Source organism: Crocodylus porosus, unplaced genomic scaffold (assembly GCF_001723895.1).
Source record: "Crocodylus porosus isolate Cpor-Errol unplaced genomic scaffold, CroPor_comp1, whole genome shotgun sequence".
Lineage (NCBI taxonomy): Eukaryota > Metazoa > Chordata > Crocodylia > Crocodylidae > Crocodylus > Crocodylus porosus.
The window spans coordinates 66,874,671-66,886,505 of NW_017728943.1; the positions used below are offsets into that span (position 1 = coordinate 66,874,671).

Sequence of the window (11,835 nt, forward strand, 5' to 3'; positions counted from 1 at the left end):
GCATCAAGCCTCTTCTTAAAGACCCCCAGGGTAGGAGCCAGCACCACTTCCCTTGGAAGTTGGTTCCGGATCCTAGCCACCCTGACTGTGAAGTAGTTCTTACAGATGTCTAATCTACTCTCCAACAACCTATGGCCATTATTCCTTGTTATGGTAGGGGACACTAGGGGAAACAGTGTCTCTGCCAAACCCTTCTGGTCCCCCCTAGTGAGTTTATAGATGGTCACCAGGTCCCCCCTCAGCCTTCTCTTGTGAAGGCTGAACAGGTTCAGGTCCCACAGTCTCTTATTGTAGGGTCTGCCCTGTTGTCCCCAGATCATGCGGGTGGCCCTCCTCTGGACCCTGTCAATGTTGTCCATATACCTCCTGAAGTGGGGCGCACAGAACTGGACACAGTACTCCAGCTGTGACTTGACCAGTATCACATAGAGGGGGAGGATCACCTCCTCGGACCTGCTTGAGATGCATCTGTGGATGCACAACAAGGTCCGGTTAGCCCTGCCAACCATGACCTCACATTGTTGGCCCATGTTCATCTTGGAGTCATTACTGACTCCAAGATCCCTTTCTGCCTCCGTGCTCTCAAGAAGGGAGTTGGCCATCTTATAAGTTGCTGCTGGTTACTACTGCCCAAGTGCAGCATCCTGCACGCATCCTGTTTTTGTTAGCCCACCCCTGTAACCTATCCAGGCCTTGCTGCAGTCTTTCCCTCCCTACTAGCGTGCTCACCTCACCCCAAATTTTGGTATCATCAACAAATTTAAACAGGTAGCTTTTCACTCTGTCATCCAAATTGCTGATGAAGAAATTGAACAGCGGGGGGGGCCAAGGACTGAGCCCTGGGGGACTCTGCTGCCCACTTCCCCCCAGGTCGAATATGACCCGTCCACTACCACCCTCTGAGTACGACCCTTCAGCCAATCTGCAATCTGTCTGACTGTGTAAGCATCAATGCCACAGTCACCTAGTTTTTTAGTGAGGATGGGGTGGGAGATAGTGTCAAAGGCTTTGCTGAAGTCCAGAAAGACTACGTCCACGGTGACACCTGCATCCAGTGCTTTTGTGACCTGATCATAAAAGGCAATCAGTTTGGTCTGACATGACCTGCCCCTAATGCTGGTTGCCCTTGAGCATCATCCCTGAAGCCAGCCCATCGCAGATGTGCTCCTTGAGGATCTTCTCAAAGAGTTTCCCTAGGATTGAGGTAAGACTGACGGGCCTATAGTTGCCTGGGTCCTCCCTCCTGCCTTTTCCCTTTGCCACACACAACTTCTTTTTTTTAACTGGGGTCCCACACCAGGGTTGATCTGCATCTGGGAAGAGGAGGCAGAGCTCTAGATCTGTGCTGATGACCCTGGAGAAAGCTCATGGTCTGAAGGGCTGTCCCCAGAAGAGTTGTGACAGTTCCCCTCACCCTTTGCTTAGAACTCCTTAGTAGCGAGAATGACAGGGATTCCTCTGATATGGAGGACACCCAGGACTCATTAGCAGAGGAAGCCTCCAAAGGCTCATTCCTTTCCAGCAAGCGAGTGCAGGGAGAAGCTGCCCGAAATGTGGGAAGAATTTTGGCCACCCCTCTCTCCTGGCCTAGCACAAGTGCAGCAACACAGGGAAGGGGTCATAGCATAGCACTGTCCACAGTGTGAAAAGGGCTTCAGGCATACCCTGCACCAAGTCACAGAAAGATTCTCTCATCCCTTCCCCCTTAGGACATGCTACTGTGGGGAGGGAAATGATAGGGGATTTAGGGGGACAAGTGCTTGGGTGGATGGCAAAGGGTGTTTCTGGACTGAGGCGCAGGAGGCTTTTTATAAGCTATTCTGTTCTCTTACTGTAAGCAGCCCTGAGATTTCATTGGGTATGGCAGCATATTCATCACATTAAAAAAATAAAAACAAGACCTATTTATCCTTCTCAAAAGATAGACTAAGAATTACGTGGGCACAGAAAACATTTGGTTCTCTCACTCTTCAGAGGTATAGATGCCTTTACAACAGGAATGTGGTACATCAGTGAAGCAACTTGCCTCTTACACCTCTCTTATACCTGTGCAAAGTCAGATTGGGTGCATGATGTAGTGATCAGGGAGTATTGCTTGCCTGCATATGTTAGGTGCTTGATTGTTTTAAAGTAGAAAAGAAATCACCAAAGAAGACTACTGCTGACTTGTCCCTATCATGGAATTCTTGACATTATTTGGAAGGCATGTAGTTATAGTGTCTGAACAGCTGTCAAACTGTTGAATAAAATAGTAGAATTGTGGTGCATTTCCCATCTTCTCCCAAAAATGAATTGTAAGCAGTTTTCAAACTGTCCAGATTCTTGAATAGAACTTCACTTAGCTTTAGGGATGTAATTGGTGTGTGTGCGTGGTGAATGTATATGTTTGCATTTTTTTCTTGTTACACACCATGATAATGCAAGTATCTTTTAAAAAGCTAAAACCAAAAATCAAACCACACTTTAGATTAACAAAATGCAGCTAAATGCAACCCTTTTTTTGCTTGTGTTTTAGGTGGTTTTTCAATGGGGGGTTGCATGGCGATGCATCTAGCCTATAGGTACCATCAAGATGTGGCTGGAGTCTTTGCTCTTTCCAGTTTTCTCAATAAGACATCTCTTGTTTACCAGGTGAGTGTGTGGCATGCTTTCCTCTGGCTCTTCCCCTCCCCCACCCCCACTCCCAAATACTTTTTAGACTGAATACAAATTTAATCTAAAAAAAAAATTAAAAAAGGAGTCCAGTCATTATGGTATAACAAAGCACAGAATTTTCCTGACTGAGTGGAATTGGCACCACTTGGTCCCTAATTCACAGGATATGCCCTGATTTGAGAACATTAATAAGCAAAATGTCATAAAGAACATTTGGGAATAAAGATGTGAAATGCCCCAACTTTAGACATGGCTTGGGTGCACTTCTGAGGCATCCCAGGGTGCTTTCACATCTTTAGTGCAATGGTGTAGTCAACAGAGCTAATAGCATACTGGAATTCATTAGCCAATGTGGCACAAGCACAGGTGAGAAAGTGATACTTCCTCTCTACTTGGTGCTGGTGAGACCCTAGCTGGAAGTAGTGTGTCTGGTCTGGGTGCTGTACTTCAAAAAAGCTGTGGAGAATCTTGAAAGGGTCCAAGAATGACTAAAGACCTGGAGGACAAACCTTATGACAGACCTTTTTTAAAAATACCTGGTAAATTATAATAGTCATAGACTATCCTGCTGTCACTTGAGTTGGCATGACTTTTTCTTTTGATGTTACTTGAAGCAGGACCAGGCCTTGTATGTAAACTTTGCTATGTAGTATTTTAGTACATTGGCATTTCGTTTGCTTGTTCTAAAAATCTGTATCTTTTGCTTCCTCCTCCAGGCTTTACGCACAAATGACAGTATTCTTCCTGAGTTATTTCAGTGCCATGGAACTATTGATGAGTTAGTGCTCTACTCATGGGGTGAAGAGACCAACAAAACATTAAAATCATTGGGAGTAACAGCCTCATTTCTCAGTTTTCCAAATCTTTATCATGAATTAAAGAAAGATGAGCTGGAAGAACTGAGAACTTGGATCTTTAAAAAATTGCCGGAGGAGATGATAAAAACAAATAAATGAAGAAACACTTTGCATCATCTTTTTTTTCTTTTTTTCTTTTTAAGGCCACATTCAGTCAGACCAACTCATATTTCCTAGTTATAAATACAACTGTATATGAACCCTGGTATTATTCCCAGGGTCCATACATCCTGATCAGCTTGATGTTAAATTATTAATCTTGTATATTTTTATTATCAATATTGAAAACATGGAAGACACAATATTATGTGGAAAAAGTTAACTGTATTGAAATAATGTTTAAAATAGCCCATCTTCATGTTAATATGTATCCCTTAAATATACTAGATCCTTTTTGGTTCTGTGTTCTTATATTCTAGGAAAAGAGACCAACAGCCTGAGTTGGTGAATAGAAGTTGCTTAGTGTAGCTAGATGCTTTCAAGTATGCACGATCGGTTGGGATATACCCTAAGGCAGCAGTTCCCAAACTCTGACAGATTGCGCACCACCAGTTCAAAATGATACAACTTTAAGTGCTACCAGAAAACTTTTCAGTTCAACCTTAAGTACCACCAGCAAATACTTGTCATATAAAGTAATTATAATAAATCTGTTAATGCACACTGCTGACAGTTGTATGCACCACCAGTGGTACGCTTACCTCAGATTAGGAACCGCTGCCCTAGAGTAATGAAGGAATTGGCTGAGGTAATTTTAGTGCCATTGGCTATATTTTCGTAGAACTGGAAATCTGCTGAGGTTGTGGATAATTGGAAAAGGGCCAAATATAGTACCAATCTTTAAGAAAGGGAAGATCTGAGGAATTGCAGACCTGTGAGTCTGACCTTGACATTTGGAAAAATAGAGCAGAGCCTCAAGAAAACTATTTTGAAGTACCTAAAAGAGAACCTGTGGAATATTGCAAAGTACCTGGAGGTAAGCACAGTGATCAGCAAAGACCCTGGTTTTCTCTGTTTAAAAATCACACATTCTCTGATAAAAATAGCGAATTCTCTTATTAAAACCCCCAAAGTCCGCATTTTTCCATGGTTGACATGAAGCACCACTATGTATATAGGTATCAGTTGAACACAATATTTTATTGATATAGTTACAATTTTAAAACAGTTTGAAAGCCTACCAGTGCCTCAATCATTATAATAAAATTCTAAATACTTTTATGTATTGGTGTTTGATCTTGTTTTTTTTATCATGGAAAATCAGAGCTCCCTTTGCTCACCAGGATGTAGGTCCGTTTCTGTCGCCCCCCCCGCCTTTCTGCTCTGGTGCTGAGCAGCCTTGATAATGCTGGTGCCCTGCCTCTGCCAGTACCCTTCACTCCAAGCCCACAGCCCCCTGCCAGTGCCCTTCACTCCTGACCCGCATCCCCCTGGATCTTGTGTCCCTCACTCTTGACCTGCTGGTGCCCCTTCTGACCTGCAGCTCCCTGGCCCTGCTAGTGCCCCCTCATTCCCCACCAACAGCCCCCTGTAGCCCTGCCAGAGGGATATTCCAGCTGCTAAGGATACAGGTTCAGGGACCCAGTTCAACAGCTCCCTGCTGCCCCCAGCAGCACCTGATCCCCAGCTGCCAGCTTTGGTTGCAGCAGCTGCCACCTCCCACTGTGAAGCGCAGGGCCCAGCTCCCCCAACCCCTGCAGGCAGCATGGTTGGAGTGGAGCCTGTGGTGCAGGCGGATGCAAGCTGGTGACTGTGGGCTTTGGACTCCCTACCATGCTGTCTTCCCCTTGAGGACCTCTGCAGCCTAGTAGGCGAGACCCAGTGCAGGAGAGCAAAGCAGGGCAGGGAGGGGAGGCTTGGTGCTACTGCCAGGAGCCCCCTGCCAGCCCAACACCAAGGGGAGGCACAATTCTGTGCCAACACACCTGCTGCTGCCAGAATAGCAGAGGAGGCCTTGCCATGGCAGCATGGAGCTCCCGGAAGCGACACCAATTCTCCCCACCCTGCTCTGCCTTGCTGCACCAGGTCCTCCCACCACTGGGCCACAAAGGCCCTGGGGTGAAGGACAGCTAGGTGGGGAGACCTGAGCCTGCAGCCGCCAGCCCACATCTCCCTGTGCACAAGTCTGGGGGTCACATGCCCTATATGATTTGCCCCCCAAAGATTGTGCACTGTAGTGGGGAGCCAGCCCCACTGTCACCCCCCAGATGCACTGCCTGTGGTTCCACCCCACTCCCTTCTTGGGCCCTACAGCTGCACATTCCTGTCCCTGATCCAGGCACCACCTCAGCTGGGTAGCACTCCCAACCCCAGCCCTACTAATCTCCTTCCCTCCCTTGCTATGGGGACCTCAATTCTCCCATCCCCCCAGACTAACCTGCGGGGAGCTGTCAGAGCTGCTGACCAGGGTGCCTGGCTGCCACGTGAATGTGTGTGCACACATGCACATGGTGCCCCCTGCCTGATCAGCCTTCCACTCCCTCGAGCCCCTTGCCGGCTAAAACTCTGCTTGCCTGCAAAAGTAAACTTGTATTTTCCTGTTTTTCTCCTTTAAAGGAGAAAATCTGCTTTTTCCTCCTTAAAAATTCATGTTTTTCTGCATTTTCCCATGGCAAACAGAAAACTTGGATCCCTGGTGATCAGAATCAGCCAGCATGGATTCATCAAGAGCAAGTCATGCCTGGCAAACCTGTTCTCTTATGATAAGGTAACAGGCTCTGGGTGGATGTGGGTGAGAGGGGGGTGGAAGCAGCAGATATGATATACCTTGACTTGAGCAAAGCTTTTGACAGTCTCCCACAACATTCTCATTGATAAGCTGAGAAAAAAACAAACTAGCTGGAATTTCTGTACGATGGATACACCACTGGTTAGATCATCCCGTTTGATGAGTAGTCATCAAGTGAGGTTCCCCAGGGGTTTGTCTTGGTTCCAGTACTGTTTAACATCTTCATTAGTGGTTTGGACCAGTGGTACTCAACCTACAGCTCATAGCTAGATCCAGCCTATAGAGCCATTGCATCTGGCCTGCAGCTTGGAAAGAGCCTGGAAGAGAGAGACAACAATGATTAGGGGCCTGGGAAACAAAGTGTGGCAGTGTACCTTTGGTGCCTGCCACTTTAAGGACTGAGGCAGGCAGCCAGCAGGTGCCTGATGAGGGCAGTCATTTTCAAACAAAGGCCAGTCAGGCAGAGTCAGCAGTTTGCTGCTTGCAGCCAAGGGAGCAGCAACATCCAGCTCTCTTGTGTCATGGAATGCCTTGGAGATAAGGTGAGGCTATGGGTACAGAGGAGGCCTCATTGGTCCTGGATGTGACCTGAAACTGTACCCTGCCAGGATAGGCTTGGTGGGACAGCCAGTGGCATGGCAGCCCCACTTAAATACCAGGATCATGAACTTCCCTGGTGTACGATGGGTCAAGGCACCTAAACCCCAGCCCCCACTGAGTGGGTTACTAAGAGGGAGGAGTGGGGGTAGACACAGCTGCAGCCACCTAAGCCTGCAGGATGTCCCAGAGAAGAAGCAGTTGTGTGGCCTCAAAGAGGGGGTAGTTGTGTGGCCCTGAGAGAGCAGGGGTATAGGTGGGCCTGCCCACAGTAGGGTGCATCTTCAAAACCTGAAGAACTAGGCATAATGCAGAGTTGAGTAGGTCTGAAGGGCAGCCCCAGGGGGTGTGTTTGTTGAGTATGGCTGAAGGACTGCCAGAAGGGCAGCACACTGGCCAACTCCCACATGATCAAGGTGTTGTGAATAAGAAGCCCAGTGAGGGGGTAGGGCAAATTTGGCCCTCCATTTGGTCAATTGGCTGTCACTACCCAGGTCAGGGTTGTGGGAAAGGCCCAAGACACTGCATGTTGCCAGACAAGGCATGATTCAGATAAGCCTGATGGCCAAAAGGGTCACTCCAGGAGCGAGCAAGGCAGAGTGGATGGGGCACAGTATGGTGCAGCGAGCAAGAGACCCTTGTGAGAGGGGGGTGGCATGAGTGTGTGTGTGTGTAAGGTCTGGCAGAGGACTAATTTTAGTCCGTCTTGAGACCGGGAGTATGAGAACGTCTTGGATGCTATCTGTGAGGCATGGTCCATGGTGTAGGGGAAGGTACGGAGCTGTAGACAGTGCCCCTGGCATCCGGGCATGTAATGGGCAGCCTCCTGCATTTACTACCAATTTATTGTAATAGTAAAGTCGTGGCAGAAGAGACTGGGCAGACTGCCCTATGTAGATAGGTGGGCGGCCGACTTGAGACTCTGCCTCAAGCTTGCCCCCATCACACAAGGCTTATGAGGAAAGTCTGAAAGAACTAAGATTGTTTAGTCTGAAGACAAGAAGATTGATGGGGGGATTTGATAAGACTCTTCAAATACCCGAAGGGCGATTATAGAGAGGCTAGATGTTTCTCCATGGCTGGAGAGGACAGGACTAGGTACAAAGGTTTCAAAATACAGCAGAGGAAATTTAGATTAGAAATTAGAAGAACTCTGAGAGTGGGTAAGCTTTGGAACAGCCTTCCTAGACATGTGGAACCTCATCCCTGGAAAATGTCAATGATAGGTTAGCTAGGGATGATCCTTGCCTTAAGCAGGGGGCTGGACCAGCTGACCCCATGAAATTCTATCTAGCCCTATTTTCCTAAGATGGAAAAATCTGTAAAAGGATTTTTTTAATGTATAAAAATAGCAGTATGGGGTATAAATGTAGCAGTATGCAATATGGCAACTTACATTTTAGTTAAAAAATATGGCCCTATTCCTGCCAAGATTTAAACATGTTTTAATTTCATGCACTAACAGCAGGACCCTTCCTGTGTAGAACTGAATTTGTCTGCAAAACCACATTGTGTATTGCCCCACAAAATTAAATATTGATGGTGTTTAATTTTTTATATTTAAAAAGTTATGATTAAGTGCTTTGGCCTCAGCGCTTTCATGCTTGTTGTTATGTACTGTTGTTATGATGATATTTCAGGGTCTAGCTCAGAATGAGCTGCTAAAACCATATGTGATCTTTAGCGTATAGAATAATGTTAAAGGTGTCATGATGATTGTAAGACATCCTGTTTTTGAGGATATCATTCTTTGGGCAGAGTGCCTGTAGAGGCTTATTTTTGCCAAGAGTTTTATTTTGGAGCCTGCAGTATAGTATTTTAAACCAGAAGATGAGGACACTTGACTCCTCTGTGTACATTTAAAAGAGTTGTAAATGATAACTGTGATATGAAGAAATCTCATGTCCCCATTACTTTATGGTGGATGATTCAATCCTGTGTCCATTTGATAAATTAACTTATGGTATAAATGTCTCTATTTCTGTCAGGTTTTTTGCTTTCCTTGTCCTCTGACCCACTTTTCCCTCCCCAAATTCAGTTATTTTACTGACATGATAAAGTATTCATATGTTGCCAAAGTCAATACATCCAAGTCTCTTGCTTAATCTCTTCTTTCCTCTTTGCTGAAGAGCAGATATAGGACACTGCTGTTCATTCTGTCATGAAGCAAAATGTTGCCAGTATTGGCTATGACTTAAGTAATATCAGCCAGCTACATAGGGCTGCAAGTTTTCTTCCTACCCTGGTGCACTGAGCTGTAAGCTGACTTTTACCTATCCTAAAGAGTAAGTGAAAGGGGAGCAAAAGTGTTGCTGTTCAGCTACAAGGCATGTAATTGGCAGTAGCAAGTAACAACTTCCTGCTGCTAAAAATATTTTACTTTATTTCATTTCACTAGCATTAGCAAGTCAACAGTCTATTCTGAAAAACAGGACTTTAAATGGCACATGAAAACTCTGCTGTTTGAAATAAGAACTGAAAAACGTTCTCCCTGCTGCCCAAGGCCTTCTAATTATCACAAATTAAATTGAAACAGGTGTGCTCTGAAGCAGCTGAGCTAACATTGCCTTAGTGCAACCATAATTACAACCTGTGACAAGTAAAGTCTTAACATTGTAATAATGGTTGTCATTTTTTGTTTCTGTACCATTTTCTTCTCTTATTAAAGTTTCTAGCATGGGAGTATGTTAAGCACAAACATTTGGTGGTAACTCATTCTGGCAACAGGTGCCATGAGACAGGGAAAGATTGCAGACTATGCTGGCATTATGACTTTGTAATGAGATCAGGAAGGAATTGAAACCATGCTTCATAATCTCAACAGAATCTTTTGGATTGCTCTGTAAAAACATAGTGGATCTGGAGTTCTATTTGGTCCCCTTTGAAGGGTCAAGGACCAGATGTGAAGGTCAGATCAGATCTGAATTTCATCTTATTACAGATGTAGCCTGGATACAGGATATGTGATCATCTCTACTTGTTAATCTTCCTCACAGCTGTGAAGTAAGCAAATATTTTTCCAACTCTTGAAATACATGTAAGTTATACCACGTGTACATGTTGCTCTGATAATCATCACCTATACTCTAAGACCAGGGGCAGAAGTTATGCATAAACCAGTTTAAGTAATCAGAAACTGGTTTACACTTGTAACAAAACAGAAACTCAGTGCACAAAGCCAGCTTCAAAATGTATGAAACTGGTTTAAAATAAACCTGGTTGAATGTAGTATCAGACTTAACTGACTTGGGTCAAACTGGTTTATGAAACTTCTGTCCCAGACCTCTTCCTGGTTCAAGTTAAATCACAGTCCCCAGCATCCCAACATGCTTTGCAGCCATGGGCTGGGCTGGGCTGTGCTGTCTGCTCCAGCACAGAAGGGTTGTGGGGGGAGACAGGAACTGCCCACCCCCAGGCAAACTCTGTCAAGGGCTAGGGAGTGGGATCAGGGGCTAGGGAGTGGGGTCAAACTTCCCTTCCCCCAAGGTTGGAGCTGCCCCTCTGCCCTGCTAAACTTACTGCTGCCTGTGACTGTGGACTACAAATCCCAGAGGCACCTGGAAACAGAAAGAGGAAGTAATGAGGAACCTTGCAGAGTCCTGCTGCTATAATTCTGGACTGAAAATTCCAGAAGCCTCGAGGGCAGCAGGAAGAGGAACTGAACAGACAACCCATGCTGGCTACGTGCCAGAGAGCCAGGCTTTAGTGCCTCCCGGCTTCCAGCCTGAGCCACTGCAGGTATGTGGCTGCATTTCCCGAATCAAAACTGAACGTCCAGTTGTTTCTCAGTTTAATTTGTACAGTTTAGACTAACCTGCAAAGACTGGATCAATTAAGTCTTGGGCTTTTTGACTGTCTGTACTTAGCCTAAAAGTCTATCCACTGATTTTTGAAAATATGAACATTAAAAAAATTGAGAAAAATCTCTATAGAATGTAAAAATGTTTCAGTTTGTAGCTGATTAGACTGAAATATAGGGAGTACAAAGTGATGTGTTCAAGGCTACCAAGTTAAGAGAAGATGGCTCAGCTTGTGTGACAGCAAGTGGCGGATTCTCAGCACGGCCAAGACTGAGGTGCTGATGGTTGGTTGTAGGAAGCAGCCAGAAAAGATCACAGAGGTAGAATTACTTCCTTTGATGGAGGTCCCACAGCTGTCTTTAGTTACTAGCGTTTGAAATCTGAGGGTTATTTTGAATTTCCAGCTGCTGTTTGGCAACCATATTTGCAGTAATAACCCTGGTAGCTTTATACCATCTGCCATGGCTGGGAGGTTGGCCCTTTTGGATGGTGCTCAGGTTTATTAACTCCACGTTCTGCTGCTGCCATGTGCTATACCCAGAGCAACACCTACAAACACTTTGGAAGTGGAAATGGATGCAAAATGCAGTGGTTCACTTAGTGAGGGGAGCTTCTTGGTGAAGCATACATGGCCACAGGTCTGGGATCTCCAATGGCTTTCTGTCGGTAACTAGATGGAGTTGCCAGAGCCATCTTAGGTTGTGAAAGAGCTTTCTGTATATGACAGGCTGTCAAGTTCCCTTTTTGAATAATATTTTAATTTCCTTGGGGTGATAGGATGATATGCTTCAGGATAGCTAAAATAGGTGAATAGATTCCTCTAAATCAAAATAAATAGAACAAATATAATTTATAGCTGAAAACAGAATCAAGGATGTTTGATTCCCCTGTCCTTTACTTCCAAATATTTCTGAGCCTTTCATCTGAAGGTTTTCAGAAGTGGGTGGGCCAAATGGGTTTTGAAGCCCATGCTGTTAGAGCAGGAATTAATTAGTAGGCCTGTGCGAAGTGACTAGTATTTGCTTTGGATTCAGATTCAGCTGATTTCGGGGACAGCAATTTGATTTGGTAATTCAAGGAATAACGGTCACAAGCTGGCAGAGGGTAGATTTAGGCTAGATATCAGGAGGCGCTACTTCACAGTCAGGGCAGCTAGGGTCTGGAATCAACTCAGCTGCTGCTCAATCTCTAAATCAGC

At 45.4% G+C, this 11,835-nt stretch overlaps 1 protein-coding gene and 1 long non-coding RNA gene across 2 annotated transcripts in view; both read left to right on the top strand.

The window, feature by feature from the left end:
- LYPLAL1 (lysophospholipase like 1) overlaps positions 1-3,913 on the top strand; it is a 44,212-nt gene extending 40,299 nt beyond the window's left edge. The window contains exons 4-5 of the mRNA XM_019549487.1: positions 2,516-2,631; positions 3,372-3,913. Of these exons, the coding sequence (XP_019405032.1) occupies positions 2,516-2,631; positions 3,372-3,611 (356 nt within the window). The 3' untranslated portion in view covers positions 3,612-3,913. The remainder of the gene's footprint in view (positions 1-2,515; positions 2,632-3,371) is intronic.
- A 3,625-nt stretch (positions 3,914-7,538) lies between these two features.
- LOC109319739 overlaps positions 7,539-11,835 on the top strand; it is a 5,523-nt gene continuing 1,226 nt past the window's right edge. Inside the window, exon 1 of the long non-coding RNA XR_002103610.1 lies at positions 7,539-9,840. This is a non-coding gene — a long non-coding RNA (uncharacterized LOC109319739). The remainder of the gene's footprint in view (positions 9,841-11,835) is intronic.